We start from the raw sequence: 21,715 nt of genomic DNA, 5'->3' as shown, positions 1-21,715 counted from the left end.
GAATTACCCATACAATAGGATATTACGCAGACATTAAATTATGTGGTAAATTTTATCATAATTAAATTACTAAATCATAATTAAATCAATAATAAATTATACTATATTTAAGGACAATAAAGGAAGTTTGTAATGTAATAACTGAAGAAAGCAAGTAACTAAAGATGGTCTTTGTTTTTGTTAAAAATTATTTTATATATACATATATGTATGTCATACGCATCTATACACACATAAATCGTTGATTTTTGCTCACGTGTAACATTTAAAATGTATTATTTGATATTATTACACTATTTATTTGTATTGCTTATACAGCAACACTTAATAAAAATAAAAGTAACATGAGTTTTTTCGTCTATTAAGTATGTAAGTTTAAAAAAATATGGATTAGATAACACGAAGTTCACAGCGCTTAGCTGATGATCAATAAATATTAGTTCCTCTCCCTTTCCAGTGACAGGAGGTATTTAAGCACAAGTTAGAAAATGGCAGACCTGGGATGTAGTTGAAGAAATTTAGGCAACAAGTTTACATCAGATGACCTCTAAAGCTCCTTTCAACTCCGGTGCTTCAACATTAGAACAATTCTTCCCTACTCACCTTTCAAACAATCAACTGGGATAATACAAAAAATCATTGTTTTATTGAATATCTAGTAGTTGTGTCACTATTACTAACATTGTACACTGCGAATGGGAGGGGGGGTAGTGTGAAAAAAAATCAGGCAGTGGAAAAAAAAATCCACGAAAAAAAATCGTGGAAAACCATTTCCACGAGGGAGGCCTGATGCAAATCTCAGCCCATCTTCTGACAGCTCTCTGGCTCCTCTTTTTGTGAATGACTGAGTGGCGGTCCTTAGGCCTCAGAGCAGACACTATCGGTGAGAAACAGTACTTTAAAAGAGAGAATTACTTTCCTTTTCCAAGGAGCTGCCGGGTGAACCAACGCAGAGGAGCGCGGCGCTCTTTCCAACTGCCTGTGAGTGTGGGGGACATTCAGTAAGGCACGGCCGGGGCGCTGTCTCCCTAGGTACAGACAGCGCAAGACGTGAGGGCCTCTCCCTTTGCGCCCTTCGCCGCCGGGCGCCAGGAGGTCGCACTACCCGGGGACAGACGTGGGACCCCGCGGAGCAGGAGGTCTCCGACAGACTCCCTCACAGCCCCCACGTGCACGACTGGCGCCGGGAGGCGGGGGCCACGGGCGGGGGCGGGGCGAAGGCCACGGGGCGGGGCGCCAGTTGCGCGCGCGGGGCGGGGGCGGGGCGCGCAGCGTGGTCTGGGCCGGCCCGGCGCTCCTTCTGCTTCCGCGCCCAGGCCCCGCAGGCCGAGCTCCTCCCCCGGCTCGGCCTCTGTCCCCTCCCCTGCCCTCTCTCCTCCTCCTCCTCCTCTTCCTCAGTGAGGCGCTCCTCCAGCAGCCAGGCAGCATGGCGGCTGTGGAGACGCGGGTGTGCGAGACGGACGGCTGCAGCAGCGAGGCCAAGCTCCAGTGTCCCACCTGCATCAAGCTGGGCATCCAAGGCTCGTACTTCTGCTCCCAGGTAGACGCCTGCTCTCCCACGGCGCCGCCGCCGCTGGCGGACTTCCTTCCCTCTGTGCCTGCCCTCGCGGCCGGTCGGGACGCGCTCCTCCTCTTCCACCCCCCGGGCGCGCCTGCCGCGCTTCCTCCTACCCCCAGCCGCAGCGCCGCCGCCCCCTCCCGCCTCCGGAGAGCCTGGGCCCCTTCGACGCGGGCGCGGTCTGCAGCGGCCATGTGGGCTGGGGGCGGAAGCGGACTTGTCCCGGGTAGCTCGGAGGTCCTAAGGCGCCGCGTTTAGGGGCGGGTTCCCGCCGCGCATCTCCTGCCGGTGCTGGGGCTACCAGGTGTGCGGGCTACCCGAGACAGGTGGGGACGCCCCGGGGAGGGGGCACGCCCCTCTGGCTTGTCTCCACAGCTCCCGGCAGGACTCTGATCGTGGTCACAGGGGGCTGCGGAGCTGGGAGTCACTCTGGTCCCGGCGGGATTGGAGGTCGGAAGACACCCACTCGGTTTTGAGGACTGGGTTGCCTGGGGGTGGTGGGGGTCGCAGAGAGAAGGAATGTTAGCTCCAGCCCCACCTGTGTCCTTGTGTTTTACTACCGCGCTTTGACACTTAAGCAACTTTGGACGTGGGGATAGAGAGGGGTCTGTAATTCATTCTTTTGCTTTGGCACCCAAAATTATTAATTTAGAAAACGGTAAGTTAGCGTTATGAGTCACCGTTCTCATTTACTGAATTTCCCACTAAGGAAAAAAGTCAGTTCCATTAAGGGTTATGCTTTAAGGCCGTGGTGTATTTTAGTAAGTTTTGTGCAGTGGAGCAAACCCAGCACTGAATGGGGTCTTGACAGGAACGTGTGCCGGTGTTTATGTTTACTGAAGAGTACTAGTGTTCCGGTTGCATTGGAACAGAGTATTGGCAGGGTAGCAGTGGTAAGGCTCGTAGTTACAGTCCAGATTTGTTGAAGAGAGACACGTGAAAGTTCAGGTTTAAATTAGTAGCGTCCTGTGGGGAGAAGAGCATGAACAAAGAGTCTGAAGGCCTGGGCAGGGCCCTGTCCTTGCCAATTACAGTGCAGTCTTGAACTAGTCAAGTTACCTAACCTTTCTGAGCTCCTACTGTGCGGAGGGAAAGGTGATACTTTCACTTAACATATTTCACAAGGTTGTTCTGGAGCTCAAATTATCCAGTAAATGGAAATGTTGGTAAAACGTGAAGCACTTTTTTTGGTTTTAGAGGCTGTCAGTGCAGTGCAACACTGCCATATAAAAATTGTCAATGAATGGAATAGAAACAAATATATAAGAACAGTAAATACAAGAATATGAATATCTTCAATATAAGCTATGTAAACCTAAAGATGTATGTAAAATAAACAAATCCTTCAGGTCACAACACTTGTGCATAAGCCATTATGAGAGATCCTAGCTATATTGTATAGGTCATGTTTTTAGATAGGATATGATCCTTGACCTTGTTAATATCATTTGGAAAAAGTTGCACATGAGAAGAGTTGCTCTTTCTAAAAATAGCATTAGGACTACTCAGCATGCTAAACCTGGTATGAGTCCTTTTGTTTCTTAGAAATAATTTTCAGATTCTCATTTGTTGAAGCCTATGTGGGACCTGGATTTAAAACAAAACGAAACAACCCAATAATTTGCTTTTGGAAATTATGTACCATCTTTGTGTGGAATAATGTGGTTTTCATTGCGTTTAAGATTAGGTGGCATTTTGTAATGCCAAATGAGTTAATGTGTACACACACTTACCTGTTGAGATTTTAGAAAGGTACTGTGAAACTGTATTCATCCAGCATAGGTGATGTTCCCTTAGGCACGGTATTATTCAATAGAAAGAACATTGGCTCATTAAGGTTTGTGGAAAAATGCCAACACAGTTATGAAAACATGAAACTAGGGCTTCTCCTTGCCACTTCTCTGATCATCTTCACTAGGAGTGGTCTGTCTTCTGTCTGCTTCTCTGGTCGCCAGCCTGGCTGTCTGGCCAGCTTGTGTGGAAACAAGCTGAGAGCAAGACTACAAGAGGCCATAACAGAAGTAAGCCTTTCTTTTCCAGTTACTTCCTCACATCCCCTTCTTTATTTCCTTTATAATACTTTATACAATCTGTAATTTTCTCATTTATTTTCTTATTTATCTGTTTTTTAATTGGAAGGTGAGTTTCATGAATAAGCTGTCTCATTCACTGCCCTCTTATTTCTCAACATGATGCTCTGTATGCAGTAGGTGGGCAGTGAGTGTTTGAATCAATCATAAGTGTATCACAGGGCTGCATAGAGAGGCTGCATTTGAATCATGACTTAATCATTTACTAGCCATGTGACTTTGGGCAAATAATATAGCTTCTTTATTTTCTGTTACATCCTTTTAAAATGGGGCCATTAATAGTACAGGGTTCAGTCTTCAGTAAATACTAAGAGTATGTAAAACATTTTGCACATTGGTAAATTTAATCGATGTTAGGTTTTTTTTTAATATGAAATTTATTGTCCAGTTGGTTTCCATACAACACTCAGTGCTCATCCCAAAAGGTGCCCTCCTCAATGCCCATCACCCACTTTCCCCTTCCTCCCACCCCCCATCAGCCCTCAGTTTATTCTCAGGTTTTTTTTTTTTAATGTATATTTCTGAGAGACAAACAGAGCATGAGTGGGTGAGGGGCAGAGAGAGAGGGAGACACAGAATCCAAAGCAGGCTCCAGGCCCTGAGCTGTCAGCACAGAGCCCGACGTGGGGCTCGAACTTACAGAGTGTGAGATCATGACCTGAGCCGAAGTCGGTCGCTCAACCAACTGAGCCATCCAGGCGCCCCTATTTTCAGTTTTTAAGAGTCTCTTGTGGTTTGGCTCCCTCCCTAACTTTTTTTTTTTTTTTTTCCCGATGTTAGGTCTTAGTGTTATACTGTGTTTTATGCTTAAGGTAGAAATATTTTTATCTGAGATGCTTAAATTTTTTTTAAGTTTATTTATTTTTAGTAATCTCTACACCTAATGTGGGGCTCAAACTTACAACCCTGATATCAAGAGTCACGTGCTCCTCTGACTGAGCCTGCCAGGCACTCCTAAGATGCTTAATTTTTTTTGTCTTAAAATTTTTTTTTAATGTTTATTATTTATTTTTAGATAGAGACAGAGATATATAGAGAGAGACAGAGCAAGAGCAGAGCAGGGGCAGAGAGAGAGGGGAACACAGAATCTGAAGCAGGCTCCAGAATCCAAGCTGTCAGCACAGAGCCCGATGAACTGTGAGATCATGACCTGAGCTGAAGTTGGATGGTTAAGTGACTGAGCCACCCAGGCACCCCTAAAATGCTTAATTTTAAGAAAAGTTTGGTCCTTTAAATGAGTAAAATCTGTTTTACTTGAAAATCAAGCTTTTCAGGAGTTGATGTTTGATGGTATTTCCTTATAGCTGCATGTCCATTTTTATTTAATAGTAGTTTATTTTTTATTTTAATTTTTTTTTATGTTTCTTTATTTTGAGGGGGAGAGAGAGAGCACAAGTGGGGAAGGAACAGAGAGAGAGGGAGAGGGAGGGAATCCCAAGCAGGCTCCACAGTGTCACCACAGAGCCCGATGCTGGGGTTAAACCCACAACCCTGTGAAATCATGATATGGGCCGAAATCCAGAGTTGGATGCCTAACCAACTGAGCCACTGAGGTGCCCCAGTAGTTTAGTAGTTTCAATAGTAGTATAGGAGTTTACTTTTACTTCCTAGGAGTCTGTAAGAATATTTTGAAGATGGAGGCTGTGCTTATTTTCATTTTCTCTACCTTGTACACTGTAGGCACTTAGTTTATTAACTGAAAGAAGAGAGGTTGATGGGCCTGAGAAGAAAAGCAAAGAGCATTCTTGCCCTTAGTGAATATCAGCCCAGGGCAGATGCTACCTTGTGTGTAGTTAAAGGATCAGCTGAGAAGACATGAGTGATTTCCAATCATTTATAAGATACAATAACTAAAAGATAGTATAGTGTGAGTGGAAAGAGACTGGGTATATATTCTGACCTAGGGTTAAATCTTTGCTGCTATGTTCTTGGCTAAGTTCTCTCTTAAATTTGTAGTAGAGGGCTAATGGTGTATCCTCTTCATGGAGCTGAGGGGAAGGTGAATAAGAGCGTGCAAAGTGCTTAGCACAGTGTTCAGTGAGTGGTTTTATTATGCATATATGCCTCACATCTAATACCCTTACACTTAGTTATGAGGAAGGTTTAAAAATGTTTAGGAAGAAGTATCATTTGTTTATGAAAAATATTTTTTTAATTATGAAAACAATTTTAAAAAAAACGTTTATTTGAGAGAGAAAGAAAGTGTGTGCATAAGAGGGGGAGGAGAGAGAAAGAGAGAGAGAGAGAAAATCTCAAGCAGGCTCTGCAATGCCAGCGTAAAGCCTGACACAGGGCTTGATCTCATGAGCCATGAGATCATGACTTGAGCCGAAATGAAGGCTGAGACACCCAGGTGCTGTAAAACAATTTTTATTCTCCATAATAGCTATCAAAAAGTAAAATTATAAAATAATGTTATTTACAGTAGCACCCAAAGAAATCAAATAACTAGGGAAAATCTAATAAAAGCAATGAAAGATCTCTACACTAAAAAAAGTATGTACCAGTGCTGAGAGAAATTAAAGAAAAGCTAGAAATGGAGGTATATATAGGTATACCTAATTGTATTGTGCTTGCTTTATTGTGCTTTACAGATACTGTGTTTTTTGTTTAAATTGAACGTTTGTGGCAACCCTGTGTCAAGCAAGTTTCTTGGCCCCATTTAGCTTACTTAGTGTCTCTGTCACATTTTAGTAATTCTCAGAATATTTAGAACCTTATCATCATTATTATTTTATTTTAAATTTTTTAGTTTGAGTATAGTTGACACACAATGTGACATTAGTTTTAGGTGTATAACAGTGATTCAACATCTCTGTACCTTTAGGCTGTGCTTACCACAAATATAGCTACCATCTGTCACTATACGGCACTATTACAATATCACTGACTACGTTTCCTGTGCTGTGTCTTTTATTCCCATGCCTTATTCATTCCATGACTGGGAGCCTGTATCTCCCACTCCCCTTCATCCATTTTGCCTACCCCCCACAGATGTGCTCCTGTCTGTTTATGAACATTTTGAACAAAGTCTTGCAGTAGATTCTTTCAAAGAAGCAGTGGCAAAGTAAGGTGATGAACTGGGTCTCCAGGAAAAAGTTGAGTAGCTGAGCCTCTTGTGGGTTGGAGTTGGAAAGGAAGGAAGGAATTGCCCTTCCAACATACAGCATCTTTGAAATGCAACCCTGTCCTCTGAAATTCTTTCTCCTTTTGTATCAAAGTTCCTGATAATGCAGTGTATTTCTGGAACTCATCTTCATCATTGATGGAGATATTACCATATTGTATTTTATAGGGATTATCTTTACATTCCTCACATGTCATACCACGCCTAGATAACTTTTGTAAGTTAGGTGATTGGGTATAACTATCAGAGCTTCTTACGAAGCTCATCGATCTTATAAAGATCATTGTTGGTTTGCAGACTTTGTGGTGGTCAGTGGGGATCTTTTTTTTTTTTTTTTAAAGCTTATTTATTTATTTATTTTGAGAGGGACAGAGAGACAGAGAAGCCCAGGCACGCTCTGCGCTGATAGGACCCACCAGTGTCGGGCTCGAACTCATGAACCATAAGATCATGACTTGAGTCAAAGTCAAGATGCTTAATCGACTGAACCACCCAGATGCCCCAGTGGAGATCTTTTTATTGACATGCTTATATTATAAACAAACGTGTTGGCATTTTGGCATGAGTTATATTCCAGTAGAACTTATAAAAAGCAAGCCTCTGGGGCACCTGGGTGGCTCAGTTGGTTAAGTGTCTGACTTTGGCTCCTGTCATGATCTCGAAGCTCGTGGGTTCGAGCCCCATGTCGGCCTCTGTGCTGACAGCTCAGAGCCTGGAGCCTGCTTTGGAGTCTGTGTCTCCCTCTCTCTCTGTCCCTCAACTCACACTCTGTCTCTCTCTCAAAAAATAAATAAACTTTTTCTTTTCTTTTTTTTTTTTTTTTTAGCAGCATTTGGTAGATAATCAAAAGTGGAACAAGTCTTTAATGAATTTTTTAGAGATTGAAGGGCTGTTGGTAGTAGGTGTGATCTTATATTGTTCATACAGTTTGTGGATAGATGTTTTAGTCGCTTTTTTTCTTTTTTTTTTTTTTTGGTGAGTCTTTTTGACATACAAAAAATTATTTGGCATACAAAATTTTTAGTTTGGTCTTAGTAATATTGGCAGGGGTGGCGTGACAGACACATAAGCACATAGCTAAGCGCATGCTTAGCTCTAGATGTTAGGAGGGAAAAGCAATGGCATGGTAACTCCTGTATTAATTACTGAGGAATTGTCCTTGGTATTAATAGCAAACCCATTTAGTAGATATAATATAGGCAGGCATACTCTGTAAAGCAACTATTGTGAATCTCTGCATATCAAAGATTTAATGTAATGGAGTATAAATATAATTACTACCCTTTCTGCTTGATCATGAACCTCTCCTGACCTCACAGTTTCAACATGAAGCATTTGCTTATTCATGCTTGGGCAGGTAGTACTCCTAGCTCAACAATTACACCTTTTTCTTTTGATTTCTTTGATTAGTATCAGTCTTGTGTGTGGCTTTGAATAAAGAGCAATTCAACACACTCTGTAAGCTGTGTCTTCTTGTCTCAACGTGTTTGGCAGCTATAGTTAAACCTGGGAGAGGGACCCTGTAATTCTTCCCCCTAGTTATATATTGCAAGTAAGTTCTCTTGTAGCACTCACTATTCGCAATAGCTAAGTTGTGGAAACAACCAGAGTGTCCATGGGTGGGTGAATGGATAAATAAAACGTGGCATATACACATAGTGGAATACTATACAGCCTTAAAAAATGAGAGTCTGCAGTGTGCCATGACATTATATTAACTGATACAAGCCAGTTAACAGACACTACATGATTCCACTTACATGAGGTATCTAAAATAGTCAAATTCATAGAATCAAAGAATATAATGGTAGCTGCCAGGGGCTGGGAGGAGGGAGAAGTGGAAGGTGCTAATCAGGCAGTAAGTTTCAGTCACACACACACACACACACACACACCCCTCTAGAATAAGCTCTAGAGGTCTGCTATTCAACATTTTACCTACAACAAGGAAAATTATATTGACACTTAAAAAAAAATTCTCTCCTGTTTTTGTCTCCAGTAACTTACCTGTTTTACCATATAATTCAGTAGGGACTTCTTCCTGATACACTAGAGCTGTGCCATGTCTGTTGGAAAGTATTCTTAAAAACACTGTTAGCTGGGGTCTGCTAGTGTCCCATTTATCTGGGTCATAGCTCAGGCCTCTAGTGGTTAGGGTAAAAAAGATAAATTGTGACTGTAGCAATTTCCTTAATAAAGTAAGAGGAGACAGAGACTTCTCCATATTGTAAACCTGTCTTTAATGATTTTCCCTTGATGAAAGGTACAAAAGGGCAACCTTTTATATCACGTTCGGAAGGCTACTTTGTCTTATCCATCAAGCTATGACGTTAAATCACTCAGTAAAATAGGTAAATGTAAGTGCCATTAGACCTGCCTTGGCTTCCCCCTCCCTCCCTCAAATGGGACGTGACTTTTTGGGTGAAGGGATTTATTTTATTCCTGGTTATTTTGCTAATTGGTACTACTGATAGGTTTGATTATTTGAATACTGATAACTTTGCATTGTTCACTACTAAGCAAATGCAGAGAAAAATATAAATGCAGTTATTGTGTGAATAATTTAGTATTGTTTTTGAATTGAGGTTTTAGGTACCTTAAAGTCAGGGTCTATATATAAGTATTATCTTTTTTTTTCTTTGCTAAATTGTTTTCGTTAGATTTTGAGTAGAATTAAAAACTAGTGGTAAATCATCCATAGAATCTAAAAAGAAAAAAAAAAGACATGGTAAATGCCTAAGCACTTAAGTTATTAAAAAGAACATTACTAGTAAAACAAGTAAAACCAGAAGGCTCCGACGCTTTCCTCACACAAGAGGTACTACATATCCTGAATTTTGTGTTTATCATTCATTTGCTTTCCCATATGTTTGATTCCTTAGATAATGCATTGTTTACTTTTGATGTTTTTGAAAATTTTGTAAATGAAATCACTGCTAGTATTCTTTGCAACTTGCTTTCTTCGTTTAACATTAAGTTCTTAAGATTCATTCGTGTTGTGTGTAGCTCTAGCTCATTCATTTTCATTCTCTATGGTATTCCAATGAATTCATGTATCATAGTTTATTCATTTCTTTGTTAATGGAAATTTGGGTTGTTCTAAGTTTTTGTTATTGTAAACAGTGCTGCTTTAAATAGTCTTGTACCTAGCTCTTGGTGCCTGTGTGCAAGAGTTTCTCCTGGGTATATACCCAGGAGAAAAATTCTTGAGTCATAGGATACGTATGTGTTTAGCTTTATTTTGATGGTGCCAAATTGTTTTTCAATGCGCTTGTACTTCTCCTCCCATCATCCAAAACTTTATATTGTTCTATATCCTAGCTAGGACTTGAAATTAACAGACATTTTGATTTTTGTCAATCTGGTCTTTTGTGTTACTTCTGAATAACAACATTCATTGGGTTATTTGTATGTTTGTAAACCTGAAAAAATTTAACTGTCTCCAGGGACTTAATAGTTCCTTGTACAAACAGGAAGTACTTTAAAAAAGACAAGTGATTGAATCATTGTGTTGTGCACATGAAACTAATATTATATGCAAGTATACTTCTCTTAAGAAAAATAACAAGGAGGGGCGCCCAGGTGGCTCAGTTCATTAAGCATCCATCTCTTTGTTTTGGCTCAGGTCATGATCTCATGGTTCATGGGTTCAAGCCCCACATTGAGCTCTGTGCTGACAGCACGGAGCCTGCTTGGGATTCTGTCTCCCTCTTTCTCTGCCCCTCCCCTGCTCACTCTCTGTCACTCTCAAAAATAAATAAATAAACATTAAAAAAAATTTTTTTTTTAAAAAAAGAAAGAAAAATAACAAGGAGGTGCTAAGTGAAAGTTAAAGACAAATAATTATTTTTTCCTTTATTTTACAATTTTATTAAGTTCCCTAGTTTTTTATTTCGAACAGTTTCAAACCATAGAAAAACTTAAAGATGAATATTATAACTAATTGCAGTATACTCATCACCTAAATTAATGTTGTGCCTTGCTTGCTTTGTGTCTGCTTGTGTGTATATTGCATTTTTGTATGTATTTGTTGAAACATTTGAGAATAAGTCACAGACAACATGACACCACAGCCATTAACTATTCAGCATGCGTTCTCTAACGACAAGGATGTTTTTCTTTCTTAACTACGGTGCCATGATTACATTTAAGAAAATTGACAAGGATTCCCTAATGTCGTCTAATAGTCAAGCCTGTTCATATTTGTCAGTTATTCGCTAAGCACGTCTTTAATAGTTGTATGTTTTGCTTTTTGTTATTTTTGGAATCAAAATCCTATCAAAGCTCACAGATAGCATTTGATTGTCCTCTCAGCCTCTTTGAATTTGGAAGAGTTCTCTCATCTTTATTTCATGATGCTGACTTTTACAGAGACTACTCAGTTGTCTTATAGAGTATCACACATTCTTGATTTTTTTATTATTTCCTTATAGTGTCTTTAAGTTGTTCTTTTATCCCCTGTATTTTCCTTAAGCCAGATATTAGGTCCAGAGGCCTAATTGGAATATGTCAAGATTCCCTTGAAAAGACTCCTGGGTGATGCTGTGTGCCTTGTATTGTATCACATCAGGAGGCACAGAACACCCGGTTGTCCCACCACTAAACTTGATCTCTTTGTTAAAGTGCTACCAGATCACCACTGTAAACACATTTTTCACTTAGCAATGACTGTGTAATCTGTGGGGTGATCCTCTGGCACTATGAGAATATGCTTTTTTTCAACATGCTTTCTCCTAGTGGTTTTAGTATCCATTAATGATGCTTGTCTGATAATTATTCCAATAGGGGTTGCAAATGGTGATTCCCCTCCCCACTGCATTCTGGCATTTAATAGCTGATTTTTTTTTCTTGTAAGGAAGAGTTTATCTTTATCAACTGGCTAATAAATTATGTTCCACCTAAAAACGTACTATAATATTCCTACTAAAAAGACATGTAACGGTAATGCATCGGTCACTTTAAACGGTCACAAATGTTTGTTGGAGTTTTCACATTTTTCAGTATAGGGACCTTTGAATTTTTTTCCCCTTCGTTAAACATTAAAATAGGTTACAGTCCTTACTCTTTTTGATGTTCAAATTGTCTCAGATTCAGTCAGTGGTACCACTTTCAAAGTGACTTCTGTAGCTTTTTGACCTTCCTTCATTAGTCTCTGATTGCTTCCTGGCTTTCTGCTACAAGACAAATCAGATTTACCTTGTAATTTCCCTATCCCAGACATAGAATCAGTCCTGTCTCTAAGGAGCTCTTGTTTTTGGTAGGAATGTCTTTAGAAATCCAGATCTGGGTGCTTTAAGTATGTTTCATGCTCCTGGAGTGTCCTTGTCTCTAGGAAAAGGAGTAGTAAGATCTTCGGGAAATTTTGCTGAAGACCATATGAGGGACATAAATAAAACCTCTACAGGGCAGTCTTTCTAAAGGAGTACACTAAATAGGTGAAAAAATGCTATAGGTAAGGACAGGTCCTAGAAGACCTCCTGAAGGAGGTGAGTTAAGAACTGGATTTTGATAAATTACAGAAATAACTGAAAGTGGAAAAGTGAATCAGAAGGTGTGCATTAGGGTGTAGGAGAGGACATTCTTTCCAGGGGAAGGATGAACTTATGGAAGTAGAGATGCAAGCTGAGAAGGTGTTGTGTCATAGCAAATAGAGTAGCTTTACTGTAGTGAAGAGTAGGGGTAGTTAGTAGGGACAGAGACCTTGCTGTTCCCTTAAGCATATTTTTTGAAAATGTAAATATCTCCTTTTGGTTTTCATTGCAAAAAGCAGTACATGATCTTTACATAAATTTAATAGAAGCATGTAAAGTAAAAAGTCCAGGGGCGCCTGGGTGGCGCAGTCGGTTAAGCGTCCGACTTCAGCCAGGTCACGATCTCGTGGTCCGTGAGTTCGAGCCCCGCGTCAGGCTCTGGGCTGATGGCTCAGAGCCTGGAGCCTGTGCCTGTTTCCGATTCTGTGTCTCCCTCTCTCTCTGCCCCTCCCCCGTTCATGCTCTGTCTCTCTCTGTCCCCAAAATAAATTAAAAACGTTGGAAAAAAAAAAAAAGAAAAATTTAAAAAGTCCATCATGATGATACCTAGAAGAATGTTAACACTCTGGTTAATTATCTTTCCAGACTTTTATATTTGTATTGCATAGAAGTTAAGAGCATAGATAGTACCTCAAGAGGGCCTGCATTTAAAACCTGGCTTTATGTTTTTTGGACATGTTAATTAATCTGTGTCTCAGTTTTCTCATCTGTAAAATGGGATGATAATATTACCTACCTCTTAGAGTTGTAGGATTAACAGCATTGATACATGGTAAGTGTCTAAATCTGTGCTTGGCATATAGTACATGCTCAAATGTTAGCTGTTTTTATTTTTTCAAAACAAAAATGAGGTCATTGCTCTTACATAGAGCTATTCAGTTTTAGAACTTAACCTTTTTTTTTTTTTCCCCTTAAATTTATTCTGAAAGAGAGTGTGCATGAGTCAGGGGGAGGGATGGAGAGAGAGGGAGAGAGAATCCCAAACAGGGATTCTGACATGGGGCTTGATGCTATGAACCATGAGATCATGACCTGAGCTGAAATCAAGAGTCGGTCTTAACTGACTGAGCCACCCAGGTGCCCCTTAACTTTTTTTAAAGTTATGTCTTTTTTTTCTTATTGTAAAAAAACCCACAAACGACCACTGTCACCATTTTTAAGTGTACAATTTTGGTAGTGTTAAGTATATCTACTACATTGTTGTTGAGCAGATCTCCAGAAATGTTTCATTTTGCAGAACTGAAACCCATTAAATAACAACTCTCCTTTACTCCCTTCTTCTAGCCTAGCTGCCCACCATTGTGCTTTCTTTATACATGAATTTGAATATTTTAGATACTTCATACAAGTGGAATCACATAGTATTTGTCCTTTTGTGACTGGCTTATTTCACTTAACATAGTGTCCTTAAGGTTCATCCATGGTGTAGCAAGTGACAGGATTTAGTTCCTTTTTATGGCTGCAGAGTGTTCCATTGTGTGTATGTACCACATTTTGTTTGTCTGTTCATCCTTTGGTAGACATATGGGTTGCTCCCATCTCTTGGCTATTGAGAACAGTGCTGCTGATGAATGTGCTGTCCAAATGTCTCTTTGACCCTGCTTTCAATTCTTTTGGATATATATTCCGAAGAGGCATTGCTGGATCTTTAACTAGTTATATGTTCATTTTTTGAGGAACCATCATACTGTTTTCTATAGCAGCTACATTATCCCAGTATGGTTTACATAGTAGTTTACAGTTCCACCAACAGTACACAAACATCCCAGCTTCTCCAAATCCCTGCCAGTATTTTCAGGTTTTTTTGATAGTAGCTTATCCTAGTGGGTGTGAGATGATATGTCATTGGGTTTTGATTTATATTTCTCTGATGACTAGTGATATTGAGCATCTTTTCAGATGCTTATTGGCCTTTTTATTTATTTTTTTCAAATCATTGTTGGAGAAATGTCTGTTGAAGTCCTTTGCCCATTTTTTAAATCAGGTTATGTGATTTTTTTCTAGTTGGGTTGTAGGAGTCTTTGTATATTCTGGATATTCACCCCTTATCAGATACATGATTTGCATATCTTTTTTTACCATTCCATAGGTTGCCTCTTCACCTTTGATTGTGTCCTTTGATGAGCAAAAGTCTTAATGTTTGATGTAGTCCCACTTTATTTTTGCTTGTGTTGCCTTTTCTTTTTGGTGTCACATGCAAGAAATCATTGTATCTAATGTCATGAAGCTTTTCCCCTGAGTTTTATGGTTTTGGGCCTTATGTTTACTTCTTTAACCAATTTTGAGTTAATTTTTATATATGGTGTAAGATAAGGGTCCAACTTCATCTTTTGCATGTGGATCTCTAGTTTTCCTAACACCATTTATTGAAGGGACTGTCCTTTCCATATTGAGTGGTGTTGGTACTCTAATAAGGTCATTTAACTATATATCTGGGGGTTTATTTCTGGACTCCATTCTATTCCAGTTGTCTCTATATTTGTCTTAATGGCAGTATCATACTGTTTTGATTATTGTAGCTTTGTAGTATGCTGTATGTATGTAGCATGTAGTATGACACTTTGTAGAAGTGTCAGTCTTCTGAGTTGGTTCTTTTTAAAACTAATTGTTTTGGTTGTTTGGGGTCCCTTTAGATTCCATATGAATGTTAGGACGACTCTTCATTTCTGCAAAATAAGTTTTTGAGATTTTAATAGTGATTTTGTTGAATCTGTAGATTGCTTTGGGTAGTACTGACATCTTAACAGTATTAAGTCTTTCAATCCACAAACAGGACTGCTTTCCATTTGTATGTGCCTTTAATTTCAGCACTGTTTTGTAATTTTCTGTGTATAAGTCCCTTGCCTTGTTAGATTTATTTCTAGGTATTTTATTCTTTTTGATGTTATAAATGGAGTTGTTAATTTCCTTTTCAGATTATTCACTGTTAGTGTATAGAAACATTGTTGCATGTTGATTTTGTATCCTTCAACTTTACTGATTTTGCGTATTAGTTCTAATAGTTTTTCACTTTAGAATCTTTAAGAAGTTTTCTACATATAAGATTATGTCATCTGTGAACTAAGATAATTTTGCTTTTCCTTTCTAGTTGGAAGCCCTTTATTTCTCTTTCTTGCTTAATTGCTCTGGCTAAGAATTCCAATACTGTGTTGAATAGCAGTGGTGAGAGTGGGCATCCTTGAGTTATTTCTGGTCTTAAAGGAAAAGCTTTCACCCTTTTTCCATTGACTGTTATGTTAGCTGTTGGCTTTTATTATGTTGAGGTTAGTTTCTTCTGTTCCTAACTTAAGTGTTTTTATCATTGAAAGCGTGTTGACTCTTGTCAAATGTTTTTCCTGCATCAATTGATAATGACTTTGATTTTTGTCCTTCATTCTGTTAATGTAGTGTTGAATTTTATATACTGATCAGTTGACTTTGTGTGTGTTGAACCATCCTTGCATTCCAGGAACCCATGTCATCATGGTGTATAATTTTTTAAATGTGTTGTTGGATTTGGTTTGCTAATGTTTTGTTGAGGATTTTTGCATCAATATATTTATTTTTATTTTTATTTTTTTAAATGTTTTTTGTTTATTTTTGAGAGAGACAGAGACAGAATGTGAGTAGGTTGGGGGCAGAGAGAAGCAGGCTTCTCAGCGCAGAGCCCGATGTGGGGCTTGAACTCAGGAGTCGTGAGATCGTGACCTGAGCCGAAGTCGGATGCTCAACTGATTGAGCCACCCAGGCGCCCCTGCATCAATATTAATCAGGGATATTGGTTTGTAGATTTGTTGTTGTGTCTTTTGTCTGGCTTTGGTATCAGGATATCACTGGCTTTGTAGAATGAACGCACTGAGAATTTACCCTCTTTATTGTTAGTTGAGTTTTCTCTCTTTTTTTCTAAGTAGCTAAGGGTTTGTCAATTTTGTTGATCTTTTAAAAAATATTCCACTCTTAGTTGTGTTCATTCTTACCCCCCACCATTGTTTTTTATCTTTTATTAATCTGTTGTAATCTTTATCATTTCCTTTCTTCTGCTAGCTTTAGATTAGGTATGTTCTTTTTTAAAGTTCCCTGAGGTGTAAAGTTAGTGTTATTAATTTGAGATCTTTTTTCCTTTTTAATGTATGAATTTATAGCTATAAACTTCACTTATCCTGCATCCCATAAATTTTGGTATGTTGTGTTTTGTTCTCATTTGTCTCAAGGTATTTGGTAATTTTCTTTGTGTCATTCTCTTTGATCCATTGATTGTTTAAGAGCACATTGTTTAGGGGTGCCTGGATGGTTCAGTTGGTTGAGTGTCCAACTTTGGCTCAGGTCATGATCCTGCGGTTTGAGGGTTCTGCCCACATTGGGCTAGCTGCTCTCAGCGTGGAGTCTGCTTTGGATGCTCTGTCTCCCTCTCTTTCTGCCCCTGCCCCACTCATGCTCTGTCTCTCAAAATTAAAAACATTAAAAAAGGAGAGTACATTGTTTAATTTCCACACATTTGTGGATTTTTCCAGTTTTCCTTCTAATTTACTTTTTTTTTTTTAACACTAAAACATTGTAGAATTCTTTGTATGCTTGTAAGTAAGGTTATTTTCATTACTTTTAATAATGATGTAGGATTTATTTGCATGGTTGAATCAGAATTTAAACCATATTATATTGATGGATATCTAAACTCTCTTTAGCTTTTCACAATTATAAACAATACTGCAGTGAGCCTTAAATTGCATGTTTGCTTGTTTGTCAGGTTATTTTCCTTGGCTAAATTTTTGGAAGTGGATATTATGATGAGCACTGAGTAATGTATAGAATTGTTGCATCAGTTTGTTGTTCACCTGAAACTAATATAACTGTATATCAATTATACTTAAATATATAAATTTTTTGGAGGGAAGTGGAATTACTGGCTCAAATGGTATTTTTCTGTGTGGGAATATATATATGTGTTGTATATTTATATACATGTTATATTTGATACATGGAGCCTTCTTGGTATCAGTTGATCATTCAAGATCATTAACACTGAATGGTGTGTCTGTTTACTCAGACCCTTATCAACATGAATTGATTTTAGTTTTGAGAGGGCAGAAAAGAACAAGATAATACAGGTTCTTAAGGAGGCAGGAGTAGGTAGGTGTTCACATTAGGAAAACCATTTAATGTTAATTCTAGCAACTACTTGTAGGATGGTTTGTGGTTTGGAATCAGAAAAGATTGGAGAGAGGAGAGGGTTCTGGTAGGGATACCATTTGGGAAGCTGTTTTGGTAATTTGACATGTCAGTAGAGCCTAAATAGGGTGGGGATATTGGGATTAACTAGATAAGAAGAATAAAATAGGAAAAGACTTGTTCTAGCAGTGAAATGAAAACACAGGTCTCTTAATTCTGTTGGTACTTTATTGCTCTCCAGAGATTCACAATCCTGGAAATAAATAAGAATCCCCTATGTAGCCTATCCTCAGAAAAGAAAAGCTTTCCAGGTGTTTCTTTTATGTAGCCAGGATTAAGAACCATACTCTCTCATAGCAGCTCCTAAAACTGGTAGACTTTTGCTGGTGCTAAAGAAAAAATACGTTCTCTTGGGGTGAAAACTAAAGGTTTACACAACTAGTTATAAGAGGTAATCAATACACAGTGCTTTGGTGCTGTTAAATAGGTGGAGACTAAAGCAGTGAGACAAAGTGCTCTCAAACAAGCACCAAAAAAGTACAGGTGACCTGTTAGGCTTGGCGGTGGGGTGGGGTGTGGTGGACATTTATATAGGGAAGGTAGCATTTGAAATAGACCTGAAGGGATAGGTAAGGCTTCTGAGAACTCAGATGTAAAGGTGAGTGTCAGGAGCACATAGACCAGGTTGTGCAAAGGAAAGGGACGTGTGTTTGGGGAACTTTAAGTCTAGTTTTAATTAGGTCATTGGTACATTTCTCAGAGATGAGCAGGGAAAGATTGCCAACTTAAGCATTCAGAGGTTGGTTTTTTAGGAAATGGGCAGTCACTCGGGGCTTTGGGTGGTCCTTGGCTGATAATGAATGGGAGAAGAGAAAGAGGGAGATTGTGGTTTAGGGAAGGAACACTGTTCAGTCATCAAGAGTTACTAGGAGATGTGAGAATGTTCTTGACGTCCTCAGTGATTTTTGAAGGTCATGACCAGGTTGCTTCATGGCCTCAGCAAGTAAGGGGAAGGTGGGTGCACTTATACAGGTGAGAGGTGTTTCTTAGGAATATTTTCTTGAATCTTCAGATATCTTGAAATACAAGCCTTTAGCTAATTAAGCTGTTTCATGAGATAGTTCCCCAGTTTATTTAATGAGAATAATCCTATTAGTCCTCTTATTAAAAAATTGGGATTTGATGTAAGTTTCATCAACTAAATATAAAGCACTCTGAAATCCTTTGAGGAAAGTAGAAGGCTATTTGGTGGAGAGCTACTTTTCAGTGAATGTGTGAAATTTCAAAATGTTAGTTGATGATGGCTACATTGAAAATACAGTTGGGAGAAAAATCGATGTGGGACAGAGTTGATCTCCAGTGCATCATAAGCTTCTTTAGAATACCAAGTAGTCTGAAAAATGTAAAACGTGTTGTGTTTTTCCAGGAGTATGTTCTTGTTGTAAGTGTTCTTTGCTGAAGCAGAGTCAAGCATGATTATTTTTAAATCTTGGTAATTACTGCATAGCTTGTGACTTTTTAAAACAGATATGAAAAAATAATTTTCCATGAATGCTTAAGGGGTATTTTAAATGTTGATCTTTATATATTATTTTGGGTTGTTTTACTTTGCCCACCATGAAGTGAGGATGGAGAAGGATTTTGAAATATGATCCCTTTAAAAAATTTATGCTGCTTTTAGTTTATTCAAAGTTTACCTCAGAATCAAATCAGTGGTACAGATCACAGTGGAATAGATTATTAAGTGAATTGTAGAGGCAGTTAGAAATGTCAGTTCCCACTGAGGGACACATGGTATTTAAAATCAGTTATTATTATCTTCTGTACTCTTGAAGAAAGGTAAGGTTTGAATGGAGCAGAGGAGGGCATCTGATTATTTAAGCTTAATTGCTTTGAAAGATACATTTAGAGTTGGGCACAGGTGGGAGTGGCACCAGCTCCCTGCTCCTGTCTCAGAGAGCTCTTTTTTTTTTAATGTTTATTTTGAGAGAGAGAGCAAGAGAGAGTGAGTGCGCATGTTCGAGTGGTGGGAGGGGCAGAGAGAGGATCCCAAGCAGGCTTTGCGAGGTCAGTGCCAGGTCCGACGAGGGTCTCGAACTCATGAACCTCGAGATCATGACCTGAGTGGAAATTAAGAGTCAGTTGCTTAACCAACTGAGCCATTCAGGTGCCCCATCTTATTTCCCCGTTACTGAGCTGTCGCTTCTTCAGAGCCCTGCCCTGTGAGCTTTGTAGCTGCATAGAAAGAGTGGACCTCGGAACCTGAAAACCCAACACCTGTTTGAGCTGGTTCAAGTTATTTAACCCTTTCCTGTTTTAGTTTCCCCATCTGTAAAATGGGAATCTTAATATCCGATTCCTAGGATAAGTGTGAGGTCTGAGTGAGATAATGCATGTAAGGTGCCTGTCACACACACAAAAAAGGCTCTCAACAAATGGTAGTTCCAATCAACAAATGTTGACTGGAGGCTTGACAGGCCTTTATCTCTAATGGACAGTGATCCTCCTAACTCAGCTTGACAGAAACCTTCCTCTAGATTTTTGCCACCTGGTCCTTTCTATTCATTAAGATGGCAGGAATTTGTATTTTTGAGACAAGACTCTGAAGCAGAGAAGTTATGACAGCTTCCCTATTACCTGTTGACCAGTAATAATAAGGGTTGGTATTAATATTGAAATGGTAGTTAGACAGGAAAGGGAAGACAGGGCAGCAGGAAAACCCTGAATTAAGAAATACCAACAATGCATACTGAGAGACTTAAAATGCCCACAACTTTGCAAAACAAATACTGTGAAGTTGTATTGTGCAGTATAAAAAGGAATAATCTGCCATAGTCAGCTAGTTTATTTCAGGGAGTTAGAAATCATGAAATAATAGGAAAAGCTATTAATATAGTAATACATCAAATCATTACATCAAATACAAAAAATTGCTTCTATGGATGCTGAAAATGAATTTCATAGGTTTCATCATGAGTCTCTAATATTTTTAGAGTAGAAATAGAAAAATTATTTCCTGAATGTGAGAAAAAGTGTAAGAGTCCTCCAATTCTTTTCTCCTTTTTCAAAATTGTTTGAGCAATTCTAGTTTGTTTGCATTTTTATATAAATTTTAGAATTGTACTTTTTTATGTCTAAAAGAAAAATCCTGATTGGAATTGCTTAAAACTTATAAATGAATTTGGGGAGAATTGACATCTTTCAGATGTTGAGTTTTCCACTCTGTGCATACAAGATACCTCTCTACTTATTTAGGTCATATTTGATCTCTTATTATTAACTAGTTTTCAGCCTATAGCTGCTGTTCATGTTTTGTTACTTTTATATTATTTAATTTTGGGAGGAGTGGTTTTTAATGGTATTGCTCTTGTGTCATTTTCCAGTTATATACTGCCAGTATATAGAAATACAGTGGGTTTTTGTGTGTTGACTCTGTATTTGTAACCCTGATATTTTACTTCTGGGAGTTTTTTCCTTTGTATTTCTAATTTTTTTTATTTATTTGTATTTTTTTTTTTTTATTTGAGAGAGAAAGAGCCTGAGCTGGGGGAGAGGGGCAGAAGGAGAGAAGAGAGGAGCGGGGGGGAGAGAGAGAGAGAGAGAGAGAGAGAATATCTTAAGCAGCCTTCATGCTTAGTGTTGAGCCAAAATCAAGAGCTGGACGCTCAACCAACTGAGCCACCCAGGTGCTGCTGTATTTTTATATAGATAATTATGTCATCTTTGAAAGAGGATCCTTCCTTCCCTCCTTCCTTCCTCTCTCTCTCCCTCCCTCTCTCTCCTTCTCTCTCCTTCTCTCTCCCTCTTTCTCCCTCTCCCTCTATCTCTCTCTCTCCTCTCTCTCCCTCTCTCTCTCCCTCTTCCTGCCTTCCCTGTCTGTATGCCTTTTATATTCATTTTTCGTGCCTTGTTGAATTAAAAAAAAAATTTTTTTTTTAATGTTTATTTTTGAAGGATAGACAGAGTGTGAGTGGGGAGGGGCAGAGAGAGAGAGGGAGACACAGGATCGGAAGGAGGCTCCAGGCTCTGAGCTGTCAGCACAGAGCCTGACCCGGGGCTCGAGCCCACAGGCCTTGAGATCATGACCTGAGCTGAAGTCAGACGCTCAGCCCACTGAGCCACCCAGGTGCCCCTATGTCAAATAGTTTTTAAAAAAAGTTTTCAAAATTTATTTTGAGAGAAAGACAAAGTGAATGAATGGGGGTAGAGAGAGAATCTCAAGCAGACTCTGCACTGTCAGCACAGAGCCTGATGTGGGGCTCGA

The 21,715-nt window shown here is 39.1% G+C and overlaps 1 protein-coding gene across 2 annotated transcripts in view; it reads left to right on the top strand.

Moving 5' to 3' along the window:
* Positions 1-845: 845 nt before the first annotated feature.
* Positions 846-21,715, top strand: part of METAP1 (methionyl aminopeptidase 1) — a 58,503-nt gene continuing 37,633 nt past the window's right edge. Inside the window, exons 1-2 of one of the 2 annotated variants that reach the window (XM_042984139.1) lie at positions 846-981; positions 1,399-1,540. In XM_042984139.1, coding sequence (XP_042840073.1) covers positions 1,427-1,540 — 114 coding nt within the window. In that variant the 5' untranslated portion in view covers positions 846-981; positions 1,399-1,426. Of the gene's footprint in view, positions 982-1,398; positions 1,541-17,305; positions 18,484-21,715 lie in introns of those variants that run through there. The other variant, XM_042984140.1, reaches the window with a different exon arrangement.

The sequence above is a fragment of the Panthera tigris genome, chromosome B1, assembly GCF_018350195.1.
Source record: "Panthera tigris isolate Pti1 chromosome B1, P.tigris_Pti1_mat1.1, whole genome shotgun sequence".
NCBI lineage: Eukaryota > Metazoa > Chordata > Mammalia > Carnivora > Felidae > Panthera > Panthera tigris.
Note: the sequence above shows the minus strand (reverse complement) of the source record. Positions and strands in the feature narration are given on the sequence as shown.